This window comes from Phocoena sinus, chromosome 7 (assembly GCF_008692025.1).
Source record: "Phocoena sinus isolate mPhoSin1 chromosome 7, mPhoSin1.pri, whole genome shotgun sequence".
NCBI classification, from domain to species: Eukaryota; Metazoa; Chordata; class Mammalia; order Artiodactyla; family Phocoenidae; genus Phocoena; species Phocoena sinus.
The window spans coordinates 22,990,414-23,011,917 of NC_045769.1; the positions used below are offsets into that span (position 1 = coordinate 22,990,414).

Genomic DNA, 21,504 nt, shown 5'->3' on the forward strand with positions numbered 1-21,504 from the left:
GCTTTGATATAGGCTTTCTTGTTTGCATGTATTTAGAAATAGGTTAAATAACTTGACAATTTTGGACAGGTAACAAACTTTCTTGGTCTCAGTTCTTCATTCTTATTAATGATCTCTAAAGCTCTTAAAACTAAATCCTTGTGAAAAAGTGGCATCTGTTTTCTTTTCTTAAATCACATTGATTTAAGATCAATGATATTGAAAGTCAGGGGAAAAGTTGTGCATATCAACAGATTAAATATTAACTATAGCAGAGACAGATAGTTGGAGTAAAGCAATTACTAACTTGCTATGTCTTTATTATTTGACATGGTAAAATAATTATTACCTTTGAAATAAAATAAAATCTAATAAAAACAGGGAAAACTATAGCATTTTAAGTGGTGAGCTAAGTTAAAAAAAAGTCAGTATCTTTTCTTCTTTTATATAATTTGGTAATCAATATGTAATAATCTCACATTTTATCTGGGGTACTTTTTGCTTAGGCTAGGCTATCTTAAAATGTCCTTTTGCATTCTACTCTAGATAAATATGCACGTTAGAGGAGAGTGACATGATTCTAGAACCACGTCTAGAGTCAATCACGTGTTGAGTATTTGCATTTACTTTTGTTAACCTAAGAGTAAAAGTAGCTAATATCAAAATGTGTCCAAGATGTTAAAGACCAGAAAGGCATTAATACATATATGATACTCAACTATTATTTGATGTCAGTAATGGTAATTTTACTTGACTCTCAAGCCTCTTCTCAATATTGTGCAACAAAGTATCATATATGTGAAAAAAAAGTCTAGAATAACACTTATGTGTAAGAAAGTTGAATATGATAATTATCATTAAAATTTCTCTCATGTCCTGAGGAATCTAGTTAAAATAAATGGGTTCCTTGGGTAAATTAGAACTGGTTTGAGCCCATAACTTGGAATAGACCAAATGCCATGAATTGCCAATACACAGGAAGTACTCTGATCATGATCAGTTAAAACCTTTTTCCACGTATTGACTTCTTCCACCATTTGATTCTTGTAAAGAAGGAAGTTGGGTCAGTGCTAATAACTGAACATTTCTTCTCTCAAACATAAACAGTCTCACTGAAAACTAGCTATATCTTCTTTTGCCTACAAGATTCTGAGCACCTTGTCACAGAACTTGGTTAGGTGAAATGAAAATCTTTATATCAAGCCATCAGTATGACAGAAACTCCAAGGCACAAACTGCCATTACATCTGAGGACGTGTTGATATATTAATTTATACCTTAAGGGTTCATACCTGGCTGTAGGAAATGCTAATTAAAACTAGCCATTAGAGAAAAGAGACTCCAAGAAGAGATAAAAGTGAATTCCAAGTTACTTGAAAATATGACACAAGCATAAAAGAAAGACTAAGAAATACCACGGAGGCTGAAAGGCTGAAAAATTAGTCTTTTTTTTTTTTTTTTTTTTTTTTTACTACCTTTTACAAGGGACTATGATAAAAATTCAGTTCTCTCTGGGGTCCTGTAAGTAAAAAAAAACCAATCTAATGAGCAGAGAATAGAATGGGGACCATGCTCTACAACAAGTAAGTCCAATGTATATTCTTAATATAAAGACCACAGCTCAGAAGTGTGTCTCTGTAGCACTTGCATTTCCATACACTAAATAGATAATTCTAGACTATAATTAAATGGCTCCAACTACAGGCTAATAAGCCACACACACACACACACACCCAAAAACTCACAAAATTTAAACACATAAATGGACACATAGCCTTTAAACAAAGTTGTTTCCTTCAGAAAACATATTTTGTTATAACACCAAGGAAATGTTTAAGGGCAAAAATAAAAGATGGCAACATGCTCCAAATACTTCTGAAGGAAAAAGTTATTGTGAAACCCTACAGATACTGATCAACAAACCAATTACCTATTTGTTGACCACACTGGTACTTATGCTAACTGGAGTCATATTCTTGTAAATCAAAGAGAAATTTAAAACTGTGTTTTTCCAACTGTAATTTTAATGTAGCAATCTAAGTATGTGGTGTAAAAAGTTAGTATTCAATAAATAAAAAGGGTAACTCATACCTTAAATTCCTCCAAGATTTTGTAATTTTTCCCATGATATTCACAAGAGTTTTTCACTTCCTTGCACTCAGGACAGCATCCATTGTGTTCCACTTTAGTACATTTTGGGTGAATTTTAGGGCATTCTGGCTGGTCACAAACAGGTCCATCCAGAGCACAGACACATGGACAGTTGGAATGCCCTGGGAAAAATCGTTCTCCCAACTTGTACACAAAGCCGCTGTCATCCACACACCCTTTCCCTCGATAGTCATCAAAAATCAGATTGTCATTACTGGAAGTCTGGTCACCTTCATCAGCAGGATAGTCTTCATGACTGATGGCAGCAGAGGTGACCAATCTGGGGATGACCAACAGAAGTATGCAAGCTTCATGAATATGAAGAGCCATCCCCCTCCTCAAAGGATTCTGGATGTTCTCCTAATATTAGATATACTCAGCTCCTTCCATGAGAATACAAGAGGGGCAGGGCAGGCTGAAAAATATTTAAAAAGAATAATTTGACATATGTAAAGAGAATATAGATTCATTTAAACCCATGCTCTTAACATGTTTATTTGAGATCTATTTGGAAGCTACTAAGACCTCAAATCGACTAAGTTCATGCAACTATCTACACTTTATTATGAAGTTTGGAGGGTTGATCCTTGGCAATATATGCATTAAAATTGTCCTTTATGGACTTACTTTGCCTAGGAATCTTCAGCTTAAATTTACCTTCTGAATTTCAAAGGTCTAGCTTTGTCTAAATTGTAAGAAGTGGTTTTACCGAGACTCAAAGGGTGATCTTACTAATAGTTACAAATAACTCGAGAATATTTGAATTCACGTTCTCTTTGAATTCACTGATTAATGAGTGACAGAATGTATATATGTTACAATCATCTGAAAGAAAACTCAGGAGATGAGTGAGAAGACATTCTACTTCTAAAAGAAAGGGAAGAAACCAACAGCTGAATGTAAATTATCATTGGATGCAGCTACTACAAAGGTCTTCCTACTTCTTTACGCCCATAATTGGAGAACAATGGTCTCAATATAGGTGACTTGTTTAAGTGAACATGAATCTGGATTTTGAAACATAGTTAAGCAGGAAAATAGCACAACTATTCCACAGTGAATAAAAGAAAGAAAACTTTAAATAATAAATAAGAAAATGCCAGGTATTGAAAAGGATTTGTTAAAAATTTATTTGTACTATTGTCCACACCTTTATTTTACTCAGGAAGTAAGCTCCTAGTGGACAGGAAAGATGTATCTGTAAATTATTTTTACAGCAACCTGACTCTAATATTCATGTAATAAATACTACTTGAATTAATTCAATATAAAATAAATGACATTCACACACTCTTGAGAACATAACTGTTTTTTGACATGCCAAAGATACTTGCATTTAGGCAATTTGCATAAAAATGGCAGTGTAACTGTTTATTGAAGTTTCTTAAAAATAATAGGGTGTTGCCAATTCATAGAAAATATGCCATATTAATTTGGTGTTATTGACTCTTGTACACTTCACTTAGTATTAGTGCTTGGTGGGGAGTGTTGGCAGTGGGCTCTTATTTAAATTATCAGAGTGACTAACTCATACAAAGCCTTGGGAAAACTGTGACTTTAGGGAGTAATAGATAAGAAAAGTGTAAAATAGTTCATTTGCCTATTTAAATGGTGCTGGCTTTATGCCAATATTGCTAAAATTGTATACAGGACATTTTCAGATCATTTATAAATGTTATTTGTTGGTTTATTTTCAGATTATAATAGCAATGATAAACCATCGATTTTTAGTCTAACACATGCAGATAATTTTAAATAAGATAAAGATAGCAGTAGAAAACTTCAAGAACTATTATACTTGCATTTTAAGTTAGATATGCAAATTCTAGTAATAATAAAATGGAAGGGAGTATATTCATGACCTCCTTTAAGAGAAAACTGCTCTCTAATATTAGAATTCCTTTTGGGTAGGTAATGATAAAGGAGATGGATTTCTTTTAAAATATGTCAAAAACAGTGAGTCATGACAGAACAAAAAAAAAGCAAACCTATAATTCTACTTGAGACGCTGGAAGCTCCCTTTGACAAAGCATTTTTTCCCTTAAATTACTACAGAGCCCACAAACATAATACAAGCTTCTGAAAAAGCATAATTTTCCAATTAAAGCATGCATTTCCCACATATTTAGAAAGTTTATCTTAGAAGAAAAAGGAGCTATTGTGCTTTCTTTTAGTTTTCTAGTAGTATCTGTCAATACATGCAAGATAAGCCATATAAAATACACATATCATTCTGTTTCAAAAGGACGTAGAAAATGATCTCTTTGTAAGCTACAGGTAGGCATTAATGTGTCAGGTTAGGGTGAATGTAAACTTAAAGGTAAAAATAGGGATGTAATACCTACTTTATATAAACATTAAGCATGCTTTTATTATATGAAATATATTTTAAAATCTGCATGGAGAAAACAAGGTCTTTTCGGTATAAGAAAGTTATTTTTTTCAAGAGCATTCTTCTTAATTAAGCTACTCTAGTGCCGTTTAATATTTAAGAGAAGAAACATTAGAGAAATCAAAATGTTTATCTGAAGATTTTTAAATAAGTAAGCAAACATTGCTATACTGAGGATCACTTCCCAGCTAAACTTTGCCCCCACCCCATATTGCTACATATGATTTTAAATGACTGCATCTATTTCTTTGAGAAAACAAACATAACTCATGTCATGAGATACACTTACCTAATCACTCTGGAGGTTAAATGGTGGTGGTGGGGGTCATTGACCAATACAAACTAAAAGATCAGGTATGTTTTAGAAAAGCAGTTTCTTTTTAATTATCCAAAGAATACATTTTCAGGCTTGAATTAAAGGCAGTCCATTCTACCTCCCATTTCAAAACACAGTCAAGAAGCAGTCTCCCGCCCTTCCAGAGAGAAACACTGCAGACACACATAAGAAATATGCTTTGGATCTGTCTTCAGAATTCAAAGCAAGAAGCAATGCTGGTCCTATAGCAGTCCAGACCCCAGTAGCAGAATCATGTTGAACTTATTTTTAGCCTTTTCCCAGATCCTTCTATGAAATTTCCCGGCTGATTACGCCTCCTCCACACATGAGTTCACTTACACAGTGTTTGATATGGCAGTAGAGGTGATTTGGCTAGGCTCTGAGGATCAAAATCAGCGACAGCATGCTGTAGCTTAAAACCCACTCCGCTGGCAATACCGTCAGCATCATCCACGATATGTTGCTTGAATCCCCTCTTAAACACCAGAAAATACTAACTGTGGACGTGAAGGAAAGGAGCAACTTTAGCTGGGTTTCTGCATCGCTGAGAGCAGTTTGCAGACTGCTGATTTGGAGCTCATTCTGCCGGCAGCTGGGAATTCCTCAGCACCACGGACAGCGCCAACAACTGGCTTCTGAGCCGAGCTCGGTCGAAATCCGAGCTGCTCCTTTGGACCAGGCTAGAGCGTTCTCTAAGCAGTCGCACTTTATACAGTGGATGCATGCATTGGGAGGGGGAAAGGCATTTTACGTGCAAGATACTTACTTGCATTGAGACTACAATTTTTTTTCTTTTCATTTTTTATTGTAATTATACTTAATGCATTCTCCCATGGGCTTCAGAGATGAAAGTTCTGGAAGAGCCTAGCGTTTAGACTTAAGCCATCTGCAGTCTCTGATTATTATTAACAGATAAAGTGTAATCATTGTTAAAGAATCTGTGAAAATGTATGCTCCCCAATTCTACTTGACCCTTTGCTTACAGAAAGACTTTCCCTGTGCTACATGATTAAACTTCAGGTCTTCCTGCAGTTTAGATTTGATATTTTAAAAAAGTAGCCTGGTTCTCCTGCAGTTTGTTTTGTAACATTCAAAATCAATCTGTAATTCATCTAGTCTGTCATTAGGCGTCATTGTAAAGCTGTTTCTTCCAAACTGCTAGCAAAGATGCTCTGTCTCGAAATTCTTATCAAAAGGAGAAAGAAAAAGACCCAGACGCAAATAAATGAGCAGAAAGTTATTTTTTTTTATTGGTAACAGTAATGAGCACTAAAATATATGTCCAAAGCATGTTTTAAAGCAAATTGTAAATGTCACCTGCTGGCATATTTAACCAGATATTTACTGGTTGGGACTATACAAGGCATTTTCAAGCCTTAAAGGGAATGCCCTCCACAGTGGAATATGCTGACCGTCAAGACCACGTTCGAATGGTGCCGTCGGAGTCTCCAGAAAACAGAGTCTCTCCATCATGAGAAAATACGACCGTGTGAGCCTCACTCTCGTGGCCCATCAATTTGTGGATCTGCCCCGATTTAAGATCCAGTAAATGGATAACCCCATTGCCACTTGCTTGAGCTAAAACTTGACCTGACAGAGAGAAAGAGGGAGGGAGGGAGAAAGAGGGAGAGAGAATGAATATCAAAGTTTTATTTCAAGCAGTCACAGTTTATAAGCAACAGAATATACAGTTTTGTTTCAACTGTAATTCAGATTCATTTTCCATTAGATGTCAGTCATTAAATATCAACTAACTCCTGGCTGTATAGGAAATAATTCCAGTTAAAATTAAGATATGCCAATGATTAGATTATAAAATTTTTAAATGCTCTATCTACTTTGTATGCAGAGGTCATCAAATGCCCTGCTAGGCTCCTTATATTTGGGATTAATAATTGAGAAGATGAGATTGAAAGCAATTAAGCAATGAAGCTTTCTTTTTTCAAGTGGATTATTTCTGAAAAAAAGTATTAAAAAATAGGATTCAAAATGTATTTAAGGCAAAGATATATACATATATACACATACACATATATACATATATACACACAGTGGGTAACTTATAACTTAAATTTGTTTATTATACTTAAATTTGTTTAGTATACTAAATCACTACTTAGAATAATACACATTTATACTTTAAAAATTGTGGTACTCATTAGCGCAACAAATTGTTTTTGGAGTTGAAGTGAAAATAAATACCTCCATATCAAAGATGTCTTAGGTTTTTTACTCTAATTTAAAATTCAAAATTCTGTTAAACTAAAATTTTGTTTCATAAGAGAGCTAAATACTGCACAGAGTATTGTCATAATATTTATACCATATATTTGTGAGTCAATAATTTCCTTAAAGTGAAAAACATATCAGCAATCCCATTCTAACTAATACTTTTTTTTTTTTTTTTGCAGTACGTGGGCCTCCTACTGCTGTGGCCTCTCCTGTTACAGATCACAGGCTCCGGACGCGCAGGCTCAGCGGCCATGGCTCACGGGCCCAGCCACTCCGCGGCATGTGGGATCTTCCTGGACCGGGGCACGAACCCGTGTCCACTGCATCGGCAGGTGGACTCTCAACCACTGCGCCACCAGGGGAGCCCAATACTTTTTATTAAAGAAGTCCAGCAGCAAACTGTCAGGGAATTTGGAGGTAAGTAAAAACAACAGAATATGTCTACGTAAGTATGTGGGTTAAATAAATGACTTTAGTACTGTCACTGGGATTATCTAATCATACTTAGAAGGCATATAATATTATCATTCCAGTAATGCCATTTAAAAAACTCTTTCGACACGTTAGATACTGGATTTAGTACCTAACATATATATTGGTAAGTCCATATAATCCTTACAATATCTAATGATAAAGAAAATAATATTAACTCCATTATATAGGTGAAGAAAGAGAGTCCTGGAAAGGCTAAGGAACTTGCTTAAGATGACACCCTAGATACGGAGGGAGCTAGCATTTAATCACAAGCACTTTGAATCCAGAGCCTGGGGTTTTAGTCATTTTTTCCACATCCAGCACAGCATTTTTATCAGTGATGCCTTCTTGACAGATGTTAAGTAGGCGATATATTGTTAAAATAGAATTGTTCCGTTCCATAATAAAAATTCAATAATAATATTGCCATAAAAGTCACAGTCAAATATTTAATCAAGAATTATAACCCAAATTGACACGAATATCTCTAAAACAGAGAAAAGTTATAAAAGTAAAGTTAATCATGATAAATATGGCCTATTTGCAAACCTTTATATCTACTGAGCTTCTTCATTTAGAACAAAGCCTGACACAGCAAAGATCCTTAGGATGGATTAGAGTGTCCAAAGCAGCAGATGTGAATATTTATTATAAAGCCCCTTCTACTAAGTCTTTGCCGACAGAGGCATTACATATGGCTTACACTTCTAGCCATACATTGTAGGCAATTGTTGTTTGTGACTTTCCTAAGAATCAAATAACTTTTTTCTTGTATTCTTCACACAACAACTAGGAAGGTGGTAAATATCATTTTCTATTTTTGAAAACAAAACCAAACAGAATCAAAGCCTGTAAAGAAAAAGGAAAGAATTTAGCTTTTAAACCATTATCTTTTGTTGGAGTCAAATCTGTAAAAATTTTAATTGGAAGTATTTATGAAAGTCCTCGGTAATTCCTGAAAGCTTGTTCAATAAAATAGAGAAGATGATAATATTGGAATTTAATGATAGGATTATATAATTCAGCAGCACCGTGCCTCAGGTATCTAAAAAATGTGTCTTTGTTAGAACAGATTTGAGTCAGCAAGTTTATGGTGAGGTTTTCAGGTTTACTTGAACTCATTTTCAAAAGGCTGTAAGATTGTGTGTGTATATATATACATAAAATCATGTTCATCTCTAAATATTGGATTATTACATGGCATATAATGTCTGACTCCAAAATTAGTTTTACTGGGATCTGAGATGCTAAACTCTTTCTAGATTAGAAGATTTTCAAAATTACTTACCAGGATGTGTCAATTACTACATTAGTATCTGTTGGTGTGAGAGACAGAGAGGTGGCACTCTCAAAAGAAAAAAATCACAGTATGACTATTGGTGACATCTCTACAAAGCAGAGTATTTAGAGACATGTGCATAGTTATCTTTCTATATATCCTGATGATTGCCAATAAAAAGTAAACTACAATATGAATCATTTGTCATACCAATGTCACAGTCTTAATGACAAATTTCGGAAGAATAGACGATGTACCTACATCAAACTTGGTCAATGGAATTAAAATATGGTAGACATGAAATTTTAAATAGTACTATGAGGATTTATGAAAACTTGTACCAACAATGTTCATGTTAAAGTGAATAAGCCTCTTTCAAAATAGAAATATAATTTATTTTTTATTTCACATTTTAAAATTTTATAACATTTTAATAAAATATTTAACCATTATAACATTTTAATAAAATTTTGTCTCCTAACATGCAACTCCTGAATAGATTATTCAAAATATCATTTAGCACGGTATTTTAAGAATAATTATACTAAATTATAAATGCACATATTCCACAAATACCACATGGATTTAAAGTATATTATTAAAAAACATAGACTAATATAGTTTGCTAACACTGATTTAAAAATAAAATAGCCAAATTTGTTCATAAAGGTATTTAAAAAATATAAATATCTCAACATGTATTAAGCAAAAAAGAAGCAAGTCATTTTTTTTTTTTTTTTTTGTGGTACGCGGGCCTCTCACTGTTGTGGCCTCTCCCGTTGCGGAGCACAGGCTCCGGACACACAGGCTCAGCGGCCATGGTTCACGGGCCCAGCCACTCCGCGGCATGTGGGATCTTCCCGGACTGGGGCACGAACCCGTGTCCCCTGCGTCGGCAGGCGGACTCTCAACCACTGCGCCACCAGGGGAGCCCGAAGCAAGTCATTTTTTACATAACATCTAAGTTATCAGGATTCCCAAACTTTTACAGAATGGGAAGAAAGTAGGCAGTCTGGGGAGAAGATTGATATAATTTTATAACTGCTATTCTTTTATATAAATCAGTAAATATCAACAATGAGTGATTATGCCTGTCTTGATCCACACATCTCTGAAAAACTTAATACTTGTTTTAATCCATCAAGACTTCAGAACAATTTCTTGTTGGTTAAATCAGTATCAGTATCTTGTTTGCTGACCAATGAGTTTGAATGAGGATAACATGTATTACTACCCATTTTACTCTATTGAATTAATTTGCTAACTTCTTTTGGCTAAAGAAGATAAGCACTAAATTTCACCTTCACTCAAAGTTATTGCTCTGCTATTGGATGAGCGAACAAACCTTTAAAAATTAGTGTTTCCCTCAAATTTTAGTTCTAAATTAACTTATAATTTACTTAACATGATAGAGCTTCTTTATACTCTGTTTTAAAAAGTAATTTTTTGAAAAATGTAGGTTTAATAATATCTTCAGCAAAGCAGTCTCAATTGGATTTAGTATAAAACTTGAATGTTTGAATCTCTTGAAGTTTGTAAAATGAATTAACCCATGGAGATTGAGTGGTAACATTTTATCTGGGTATATGTAATCACTTTGGATGAACCAACAAAAACTGGAAACTCATTGCATGCTAACAAACTGCAAATAAAATATTGGCACTTTTTCAAACTAAAGAATTTAAAATTAATTTTAGATACTTACATGTGTGAAAATTCAATTTGAGAGTATACACCTAAAATACCCAGGAGTTACCTGAATCTTTTAACACTTACCTCCTAACCTAGACAAATTCTTAAGTTTAGGAATTCTGCATATTACTGAAATATTTTTGACACTAACTATGAAACTTGACATAATCAGTAATGAGTACATGCTTGTTGCAGGAGGAGTTGTGGTACGATATAAGTAGTAGTATAAAATTGGTTTTTTTTGAAAAGAAAGGATATGAGTTTCTTTGTCTTTCAGATCTGCTAGAATGAGTTCACAGTAGCCATCGTTTATGGAGCATCTAGAGCTCCACTGGTTACCTCACATGTTCTGCACTCGATCCTAACAGGTAGATATTCTCCCTTTTTAGCTAATGAAGAAAGAGACTCAGAGAAGGTCAAGCTGGGATTTGAATTGAAATATTTTTATTCAAAAAGTCTTGCTTCTTTTACTGGCTTTAAAATTTCTTTCATAAATTACAACTCAGATAAGTGTGACACTTGGGGCTTCTCTTTGAGTGCCACCGAATTTCCAAAGTAAATAGGCTCAAATTTAATGCTCATATTAACACTAAAGAATTACGGGATTGATTTTATGACTTTGTGAAACTCTGAAACTAAAACATCCATGGGCTTCACATATCAATTTTTTTAATTTAATTTTTATTTTATATTGGAGTATAGCTGATTTACAATGTTGTATTGTTTCAGATGTACAGCTAAGTGATTTAATTATGCATATACATATAGCCATTCTTTTTCAGATTATTTTCCTATATAGGTTATTACAGAATACTGCGTAAACTTCCTGGTGCTATATAGTAGGTCCTTGTTGATTATCTGTTTTATATATAGTAGTGTGTAATGTTAATCCCAAACTCCTAATTTATCCCTCCCCCACCTTCCCCCCCCCCTTTGTTAACAACCATGTTTGTTTTCAAAGTCTGTGAGTCTGTTTGTTTTGTGAGGAAGTTCATTTGTATCATTTTCTTCTTTAGATTCCATATATAAGTGATATCATACGATATTTGGCTTTCTCTGTCTGACTTCACTCAGTATGATAATCTCTAGGTCCATCCATGTTGCTGCAAATGGCATTATTTCATTTTTTTAAGGCTGAGTAATGTTCCATTGTATATATGTACCACATCTTCATTATCCATTCCTCTGTTGATGGACATTTAGGTTGCTTCTATGTCTTGGCTATTGTAAATAGTGCTGCAATGAACATTGGGGTACATGTATCTTTTAGAATGATGGTTTTTCTCTGGATATATGCCCAGGAGTGGGACTGCTGGATTATACGGTAGTTCTTAGATTTTTAAGGAACCTCCATACTGCTCTCCATAGTGGTTGTACCAATTTACATTCCCACCAAAAGTGTAGGAGGGTTGCCTTTTCTCCATACCCTCTCCAACATTTATATTTGTAGGCTTTTTGATGATGGACATCCTGACTGGTGTGAGGTGATACCTCATTGTCGTTTTGATTTGCATTTCTAATAATTAGTGATGTTGAGCATCTTTTCATGTGCTTTTTGGCCATCTGTATGCTTCTTTGGAGAAATGTCTATTTAGATCTTTTGCCCATTTTTTTGATACTGAGCTGCATGAGCTGTCTGTACATTTTGGAGATTAATCCCTTGTTGGTCATTTTGTTTGCAAATATCGACATTTTTTTCTCACATTTTGTGGGTTGTTTTTTCACTTTGTTTAGTTTCCTTTGCTGTGCAAAAGCTTTTACACTTGATCAGGTTCCATTGGTTTATTTTTGTTTTTATTTTCATTACTCTAAGAGCTTTATAGTATCCAGTCTTACATTTAGGTCTTTAATCCATTTTGAGTTTATTTTTGTGTATGGTGTTAGAGAATATTCTAATTTCATTCTTTTACATGTAGCTATCCAGTTTTCCCATCACCACTTATCGAAAAGACTCTTTTCTCCATTGTATATTCTTGCCTCCTTTGTCATAGATTACGTGGCCATAGGTGTGTGGTTTTATCTCTGGGCTTTCTATCCTGTTCCATTGAGTTATATTTTTGTTTTTGTGCCAGTACCATACTGTCTTGATTACTGTAGCTTTGTAGTATAGTCTGAAGTCAGGGTATTTGATTCCTCCAGCTCCGTTTTCCTTTCTGAAGATTGCTTTAGCTATTTGGGGTCTTTTGTGTTTCCATACAAACTGTAAATTTTGTTGTTCTAATTCTGTGAAAAATGCCATTAGTAATTTGATAGGGATTGCATTGAATCTGTAGTTTGCTTTGGGCAGTATGGTCATTTTGAAAAAACATGGTATATCTCTCCATCTGTTTGTGTCATCTTTGATTTCTTTCATCAGTACTTTATAGTTTTCTGAGTACAGGTCTTTTACCTTCTTAGGTAGGTTTATTCCTAGGTATTGGGTTGGCCAAAAAGTTCATTTGGTTAGTGAATACATTGTTCAATAAAATTCTTGGTGAAAATGAAAAATGTCTTTTACTTAAAACCAAACGAACTTTTTGGCCAAGCCAGTATGTTCTTTTGATGTGTGGGCAAATGGGATTGTTTCCTTAATTTCTCTTTCTGATTTTTCTTTGTTAGTTTATAGGAATGCAAGAGATTTCTGTGTATTAATTTTGTATCCTGCAACTTCACCAAATTCATTGATGAGCTCTAGTAGTTTTCTGGTAGCATCTTTAGGATTTTCTATGTACAGTATCATGTTATCTGCAAACTGTGACAGTTTTACTTCTGCTTTTCCAATTTGGATTTGTTTCATTTCTTTTTCTTCTTTGACTGCCATTGCTAGGACTTCCAAAACTATGTTTAAGAAAAGTGGCGAGAGTGGATATCCTTGCCTTGTTCCTGATCTTAGGGGAAATGCTTTCAGTTTTTCACTGTTGAGAATGTTTGCTGTGGGTTTGTCATATATGGCCTTTATTATACTGAGGTAGGTTCCCTCTATGCCTATGTTGTGGAGAGGTTTGTTTTTAATATCATAAATGGGTGTTGAATTTTGTCAAAAGCTTTTTCTGCATCTACTGAGATGATCATGTTTTTTATTCTTCAATTTGTTAATGTGGTGTACCACATTGATTTGCATATATTGAAGAATCCTTGTATCCCTGGGATAAATCCCACTTGGTCACAGTGTATGATCCTTTTAATGTGTTGTTGGATTCTGTTTGCTAGTATTTTGTTCAGGATTTTTGCATCTATGTTCATCAGTGATATTATCCTGTAATTTTTTTTTGTGCTATCTTTGGTTTTGGTATCAGGGTGATAGTGGCCTCATAGAATGAGCTTGGGAGTGTTCCTTCCTCTGCAATTTTTGGGACGAGTTTCAAGATAGGTGTTAACTCTCAGCAGACTGTTGCCTGCTGCAGGGTTTCCTAGCAGCGGTGGCAGCTTGCCCACTCCCCAGGACAGCAGGGACAGTGATTGGTGCCTGCTTGCAGGTCCCCTAGCTGCAGCCATGGCCCACACACTCCCAGGACAGTGGGGGCAGCCACTGGAGCCCACTTGTGGGTCTCTTAGTGGTGGCGGCAGCCTGTGCCCACCCTGGAGCTCAGTATGGCAGCGGTGGCTTGCACCTGCCCCCAAAGCCCTGAAAGCACATGCGTGCAGGGAAATTGTCCTGCCCCTCTCCTCGTGTGCCCCCCAACAATGGTGCCTTGCCTCTCTGGCAGGCCCAGGCTTCTTCCGAGTGACCTTCAGTTGCTACACTCCAGCCTCTTCAGGCTGTCACCATGCAGCCAACCCTGGTGCTCTCCCTGGGTCTGACCACTGAAACCTGAATTTCAGCGCCCAGCCCCTGCCCGCACCAGCAGACGTGTGGTCTCAGGTTGCAGAGTGCAGTGGGGTGGTACTGACCTTCTGTGCAGGTCGCTTTCCATTTTGCCCTCTGCACATTGGTTGCTGTGCCCTCCTCTGAGGCTCCAAAGCTCCCTCTCCATCCAGACAGATCTCCCCGCCAGTGAGGCACCTTCCCAGGGTGAAGGAGGAACCTTTTCTCATTCACAGCTCCCTCCTTGAGGCACAGTGCCCTCCCGATTTCTTTTTTTGTTTTTTCCTTTCTTCTTTTATTCTACCTGGGTACGTGGAGGGTTCCTTGCCCTTTAGGAAGTTTGAGGTCTTCTGCCAGCGTGCGGTGGGTGTTCTGTGCACATCGTTCCACTTGTAGATGTATTTTTGCAGTATTTGTGGACGTGAGCTCCATGTTCTGCTCCTCCATCATCTCCCACATATATCAATTAATTCTTAAAAGCACACATTCTAGTGTATATATTGTACCTACTAAAAAACTACAAAATTATGTTACATCCCTTCCCACATCTCCAGCAAAATTATCTGTCTAGTTCTCCCATTTCAATTATGAATACAATATTGTTTTTCAGAGTCCAAACTGCAGTGGCAATCATTTCACACCTTTTCTCCCTCTCCATCCTTAACCCAACTTTTATCAATTTTTATTTGCTACTTTTCTATAATTTTCCCATTTCCAGCTGTTATGTTTACAATATTGAAGTGCTTATTTTTAAGATGTCAGGACCATTGAAAGGATAACCCCAAGTGATTTTTGGTTACAATTTCTTTACTTTTAAATCTACATACATTAATTCTTAAAGCTTTCTTCAATGATGCTACTCCCATCCTATAATACCATAAATTTGAATAGAACAACAAAAACAGGAACAGTGACAACAGAGAGACCCCTTATAACTCTTGACATTCTCAGGTTTTGTTTTTTTAGATCAGGTTTTGTTTTTTTAGATCTAATTACGTCACTTTAAAATATATGGGAACGTGTATATGTATAGCTGATTCACTTTGTTACGGAGCAGAAACTAACACACCATTGTAAAGCAAATATACTCTAATAAAGATGTAAAAAAAAAAAGACACAACTGAGATGAAGTGACTCGCCCAAGGTAAGAAATTGGCATATTCATGGCAATTGTAGAACTTGGTTAAAATCAGATCTTTGACTTCCAAATCAGTGCTCTTTTTACTATTTCCTTCTGACACTGAAAATGTCCTAGTATCTTAGCACGGCTTTTAAACACTCTTCACTAATACAGATCTGCATGTACTCACCCAAGTACACTCTTACATGAACGCTGTGTTCTCGAGTGTATTTTTTCACTTCCCCACCTTTGAATTATTGCTCCTATTATTCCTCTGGTAGAATATTTTTCTTAGCTATATTCATGGTCCCTTACCTTATTATCTTCCTGAGAAAAGTCAACCCATTAATTAAATCCCAGCTCAAAATGATTTTCTTCACCAGGGTGGGTACAAGGCAACTCTAGTGGGGAAGATCTTCCTCTTCTGAGCACTTACTGCATTTTATTCATACATTCATATGGTAATAAGATGCTATAAATTATAGTTATTTATCTTGCCTTCTTAACTTTGTAATTACACAGGAACAGAGTCATGTCATATATTCTTGCTTTCACCCCAGTTTAGCACCTAGGCTGCTGTAGTCAGTACTCAGTTATAACAGTAACAGTTTGCACAACTACCTTTTTTCGTCCTTTTTATTTGCCAAACACGTTTCTAAACACTTTACACACATTATCTCATTTTATCCTTAGAGCAACCCTATGGGGTGAATATATACCTGCACTATCCATGATAGCAGCCCCTACTCACATATGGCTACTGACTGAGCATTTGAAATGCAGCTAGTGCAAACTGAAATGTGCTATCATTGTAAAATGCTCACCAGATTTTAAAGCCTTAGTATGAAAAAAGAATGTAAAATATTTCATTAATAATTTTTTATCAATTACATATCACAATAATACTAATTTGGATGCATTGTATTAAATTAAAAAAATTTTTTAATTAATTTCACCTGATTTTTGAAAACATGGCTACTAAGAATTTTAAACTATATATGTGGTTCACATTATGTTTCTACTGGACGGTGCTGGCACACACTCTGCTTCCTGCAGGAGGAAAGTGAGCCAGATAAAAGCAACTTCCCCAAAGCCATGCAGCTTATAAGTGGTGGAATCTGGAAATGAGGACTAGAGGACTATCTGACTCCAGAGCCAACGCTCTTATCCTCCACGTCATGCCCTAATACCTCCAGATGAATTTTTAGTGATTGGCTCAATGTTGTCTTTCCCACTGTGATTAAGCTGCCCTCACTAGAATGTAACATGAGTCAGAGTAAATATCTCTTGGGTGTGCAGCTCCATTTTCCAGCTGAATCTCTGCTTGCTCCTAGGAATACTTTAAGATTAATTTCTATTTATGTACAAGACATATTTCAAACATTTCATTTCTGTGGTTACCCTAATGGTACTTATTGACTCCAAGAATCTTATTGTACAATTAGTTAGCTTCCTGGGCATATATGAGAGACTTAGGAAAGCAGGTTTATCCTTTTAGTTTATCCGTACCCAAGATTCAGTAGAGCCTTAGTGAGCAGAAAGATAGATACCTCCACATCTTTGGCAAGTGTTTTATATTAAGATGTTATAAAATTTATTTTATTTTTGCTCTAGGGGAAACAAACCAGAATATATCATCCTTCTGGTGCTATGCTTTCAACATTGACTAACAAACATTTCCTCAGATTCACTCAAATAGTATTTCTGAATATAGTGAAGATAGTTTATCCAATTCCTTACACTTGTTTTGTTGAAAGATTTCAACTTAGTTTTGCATAAGAGATTCCTTCAGAATTAAACAAATTGTTAGATAAAGTAAAATTATCTAAAGTTGAGATATTGGAACTTGACTATATGATAATTCATATTCCCCGAAATTCCAAATGAAAATCATGAGATGTATGAAACCTTTCAATAAGTAAAAATTGGTGGTCAAGTTTTGAGGAGGTAGTGGTTCAGTGACACTTGCCACAGTAGCTTATACAGTGGCCAAAATAACGCCATTTTGTAATGGAACATTCAGATAAGGAAAATAGGTAGCATAAGGTTATGAAACTTACTAGGTCATGTTGACAGGAATCGTTGGCTTTTTCGTTATAATTCACAACACTAGTTAATGTATCAAGACTTAGAGGTTGAGCTTCCTTGGAAGAGTCCTTAATCTAATAATATTTACCCAATGAATCAATTGTTTGGATCAAAGATGAATAGACCCTATTTAATGAGACTCATTAAATGCTCTGTTGAAACTGTACACTTATTGTTAGACAATTAACTTAGAAGACATACTTATTACTCTCTCTATACACTTAACACATATATTAGCAAAAAGGTCACAATGTCCACTTACATGTTTGATCATGTTATATAACTTATATATAACAATATAACTTGCCAGCAATATGAGTCAACAGTTGACTATAACTATGCAGTTTTCTATTGTTTATACCACCGGGAACTGCATCATTCTGGATTAAATGCATGTGTCTGCATGAATTCTGTTATGATAGAAGCAGACTCAAAAAAGCTTAAATTTTAAGATTACAAATAATTAAAATGTGAATAAAAACATCATTACATTTCTCATTAAATTCAGTAATTTCTCATGCTTATTCATGCTTTGATTAAATTTCAAGCAATATGTTCCCCCAAAGAAACAAAAACACCCATTTTACATTTCATTCAAATTAGTTTCATACACAGATCACAGGAAATTTGTTTATCACAGATATACATGAAGTCTAAAAGAGTTGTATGCCATATATGAAATAACAGAGTAGAGAAGGCTTTGATCAATAAGGAAATGATTTTTATACACATCTGAACCAATTTGAAGCAATTCTCCCGATCAATATAGATAGGCAGAAATGCTTCTCAGCATTTATTACCTGTGGAGAGCATTATTGATTAATTGTATTGATTTTTAGAATGCATGTGGAGAGGCATCTGTTGTTTCTTTAAAAGATGCCTCAAAATGAAAAGTATCAAACTATTTAAGTTTTGAGGATTTGCATTAATGGCTCAACCTGGGTCATTACTCAGAATTTCAAAAACATAACTGAAGGAGATGTGAAATTTGATTTAGTTTATTTTGCACCCTATCACTAATCAATACGTTTCAGAAAAAATTACTTCTTGGCAATTTAATTTGCTTAAGTGCTGGTAACAATTTTTAAACTTTTTCAATATTTTTTTCTGCTATGTATACTCTTGCTAAAAGGTCTTAACTTTTGCAGGTAGTACCACTGGAACAAGGATTGAGTCAAAGTGTAAATATAGACTAAAAATAAATGCATTTTAAATTTCTCTTGGTGGAAACTCACATCATAAAGTGACACTAGACAGTTTCAACATCTTATTTTAGGACTAGTCAAGCAGATATGTTATTTAGAATAGATAACATGTTTAACGGATACAACAAACTGAGAGGATGAAGATAAAAATCTACTGTTACTTAAACTTGGTATGGGATGTTATTTATTAAGTGAATTTTGTTCCACAGGGTATGTTTCATCTGTTCACCCTAAAGTTTCAAACAAATATGGTAATTGTTTTTTGACTTACACTTGAAATCCACATCCTATATAAGAAGGCAGTTCTTTGACACTGCAGAAATTCTTAAAACTCAGCAATAAATCCAAAAAGTAAAGTATTTCCCTGCTAGGAACAGAACTTTTGATCTTACCATATGCAGTTTTTAAAATAATTTCCCCCTATTTATTAGGAGAGCATGAATGAATATCTTCCTGAACAAGTGCTTTCCTATGTGAGCTGTCTTCTAAATATTACAGAAATCCCTTGTGAGATGCACCCTAAAGTCCTAAAAATGTTCTAATTACTGAATCTATTTAGAATATCAACAGCCACCTGCTTTCATTAAGAAATTCTTGTAGACCTCTTTCCTAACTTGGTCTTCACCTATGCAGCTGATCAGTGTTGAAATAATATTTATTCAGGGACCCATGCACCTGGAGATTTGCAAACATTTCAGAAAAGCTTTTGCTGATGTCAGAGGAAAATTTAGTTTCAGTTCAGTTCTGAGGATCAGATAAGCTCTGGTAAAGTGAAGCTGAGAGAAAATCATAGACTGCAATATCTTTTTCCCATTATTGAATAGAGAAAGGACCTGAAGGCTTATATTTTATACCAAAAAGTAATTAAAACTAAAACATTATTATAATTAATTAAAGTACTTTGTTTTTGTTTTTACTACTTAAACCATAATGTGTACTACAGTTTAAAAGTCAGAGTTCTAATATTTCGGAAATTTTTCTCTTTAGGGACATTTGTGTCATCACTAACTTTGTCATAAAGGAATCCCCCTTTCTGAATGTGGAGTCTTATCTGTGGGACAGAAAACCCTGTCACCTTATGTTGGTTAATGCTGAGATGGTGAATTATTAATAATTGCATCCTTATTTTTAGAACGTCATCCTTTCCTACTCCTGGGCAATATCGTCCAGTGGGTGAAAGTGGTTAAGTGATAAATCAGCATCACTACACCATTAATAGTTACAGTCAAGAAGATGCAAATATGTGATAAAAGAATTATAGCCTGATGATAACCTCTCTATCCACTGCCAAGAAACCAGAAAAGAACGGCTAGGATACCAAATGTGAAAGTTCTTTTGAGTATGGAGTGGCTAAACAAGTTAAAGATAGTATAATTTGCTTGGTTTTAGAAAAAAATCATTAAACTCTTTAGCCTAAATTTCAAATCTGTCATAATTCATTACCTGAGGAAATACACAGTCCTACCATCTAATTGACATTTTACCTTCAAGGTGATTTGAAGGGGTTGATAAAAGATAAAACCACTAGTTTCCATGTTTTAGGTGTGTGATCAGGAGCTTGGGATGAACATACACACACTACTATATATTAGATAACCAACAAGGACCTACTGTATAGCACAGGGAACTCTAGTCAATATTCTGTGATAACCTATATGGGAAAATAATCTGAAAAAGAATGAACATATGTATAACTGAATCACTTTGCTGTACACCTGAAATGAACACAACATTGTAAATTAACTACACACCAATAAAAAAAATTTTTAAAAACCCACTAGTTTCCATTATCTACTTTCTCCTCAATATTTTCTATTATATTCTGTAATACTTACAACCATATGTGAAGAAAACATTATTTTCATGCTTCATTTCAGAGAAAGAAATGGAATCATAGAGCTGAAGTAACTTCCTTAAAGTAACAGAGCTAGTGTTAAAGCAAGAATGGCAACCCAAGATTGTTGTAAACCTTTTCTATTCTAGAGCCTGGGGAAAAAGTAATGTCAGAAAGCTAAGCTGATTTGGCTATTACCTGAAGTGCTAAATAAATTTATATTAACTCATAATTCTGTGAAGGCATTTTATGGAAATCTAAAGTAATATTCTAGTATATTGCATTCTGATGGCCTAGGCTTTGTATCTCATAGAAAATTTAAAGCAACTATATGATTAGGTTGTTTTTACTCAGACTTTCTCCATCACACTTTTTCTTTCTTACTCTCTTAATCTGGCATCCCAACTTATATCAAATGGGCTTTTGATAAAAGCTAAGAGACAATTTGAGATTTAGGGCCCTGATGAATACTTGGGGTTAAAGTTACAAGACACAAATGATTTAGATGCGTACATGAGGCATAAAAATGACAAAGTTGACACTGCAATTTTTTTTTTTAAATAGAATTTGACTTGTCAATAGATGGAGTATTAGTTCAGGAACTGTTCAGTTTCAAGTTGAAAGAAAACTCAAAGTGGCAAAGAAAAAATAAGAATATAGATTTACAACTCAGAAATACAAGTAGACTGAAATCAGAAATAGTTAGACCAAGAGGTTGGAATGATGTTATAAGAGTGTCATCCCTCACTGTCTTTCAATTCTGCTTTCTGCAGTGTGGATTTACTCACTCTCAGGCAGGCTCTGTCTACTTGGTAGTCCCAACAGGTTCAGAGCCTCCCAAACTTAATATCCATGGCAAGAGTACCTTTATTGCTCAGCAGTTTCATACTGGGTAAAAATATCCCACATTGTCAAGCTGGGATCATGTGCTTATCCC

General features: G+C 34.9%; 2 protein-coding genes across 3 annotated transcripts in view; both read right to left on the bottom strand.

Moving 5' to 3' along the window:
* The window catches only part of VWC2L (von Willebrand factor C domain containing 2 like), a 148,442-nt gene extending 145,982 nt beyond the window's left edge, over positions 1 to 2,460 (bottom strand). The window contains exon 1 of the mRNA XM_032638289.1: positions 2,071 to 2,460. Coding sequence (XP_032494180.1) covers positions 2,071 to 2,460 — 390 coding nt within the window. The remainder of the gene's footprint in view (positions 1 to 2,070) is intronic.
* Positions 2,461 to 6,181: 3,721 nt separating this feature from the next.
* Positions 6,182 to 21,504, bottom strand: part of SPAG16 (sperm associated antigen 16) — an 879,748-nt gene continuing 864,425 nt past the window's right edge. For both annotated transcript variants that reach the window (XM_032638543.1, XM_032638542.1), the window contains one exon: positions 6,182 to 6,449. In XM_032638543.1, the coding sequence (XP_032494434.1) occupies positions 6,274 to 6,449 (176 nt within the window). In that variant the 3' untranslated portion in view covers positions 6,182 to 6,273. The remainder of the gene's footprint in view (positions 6,450 to 21,504) is intronic.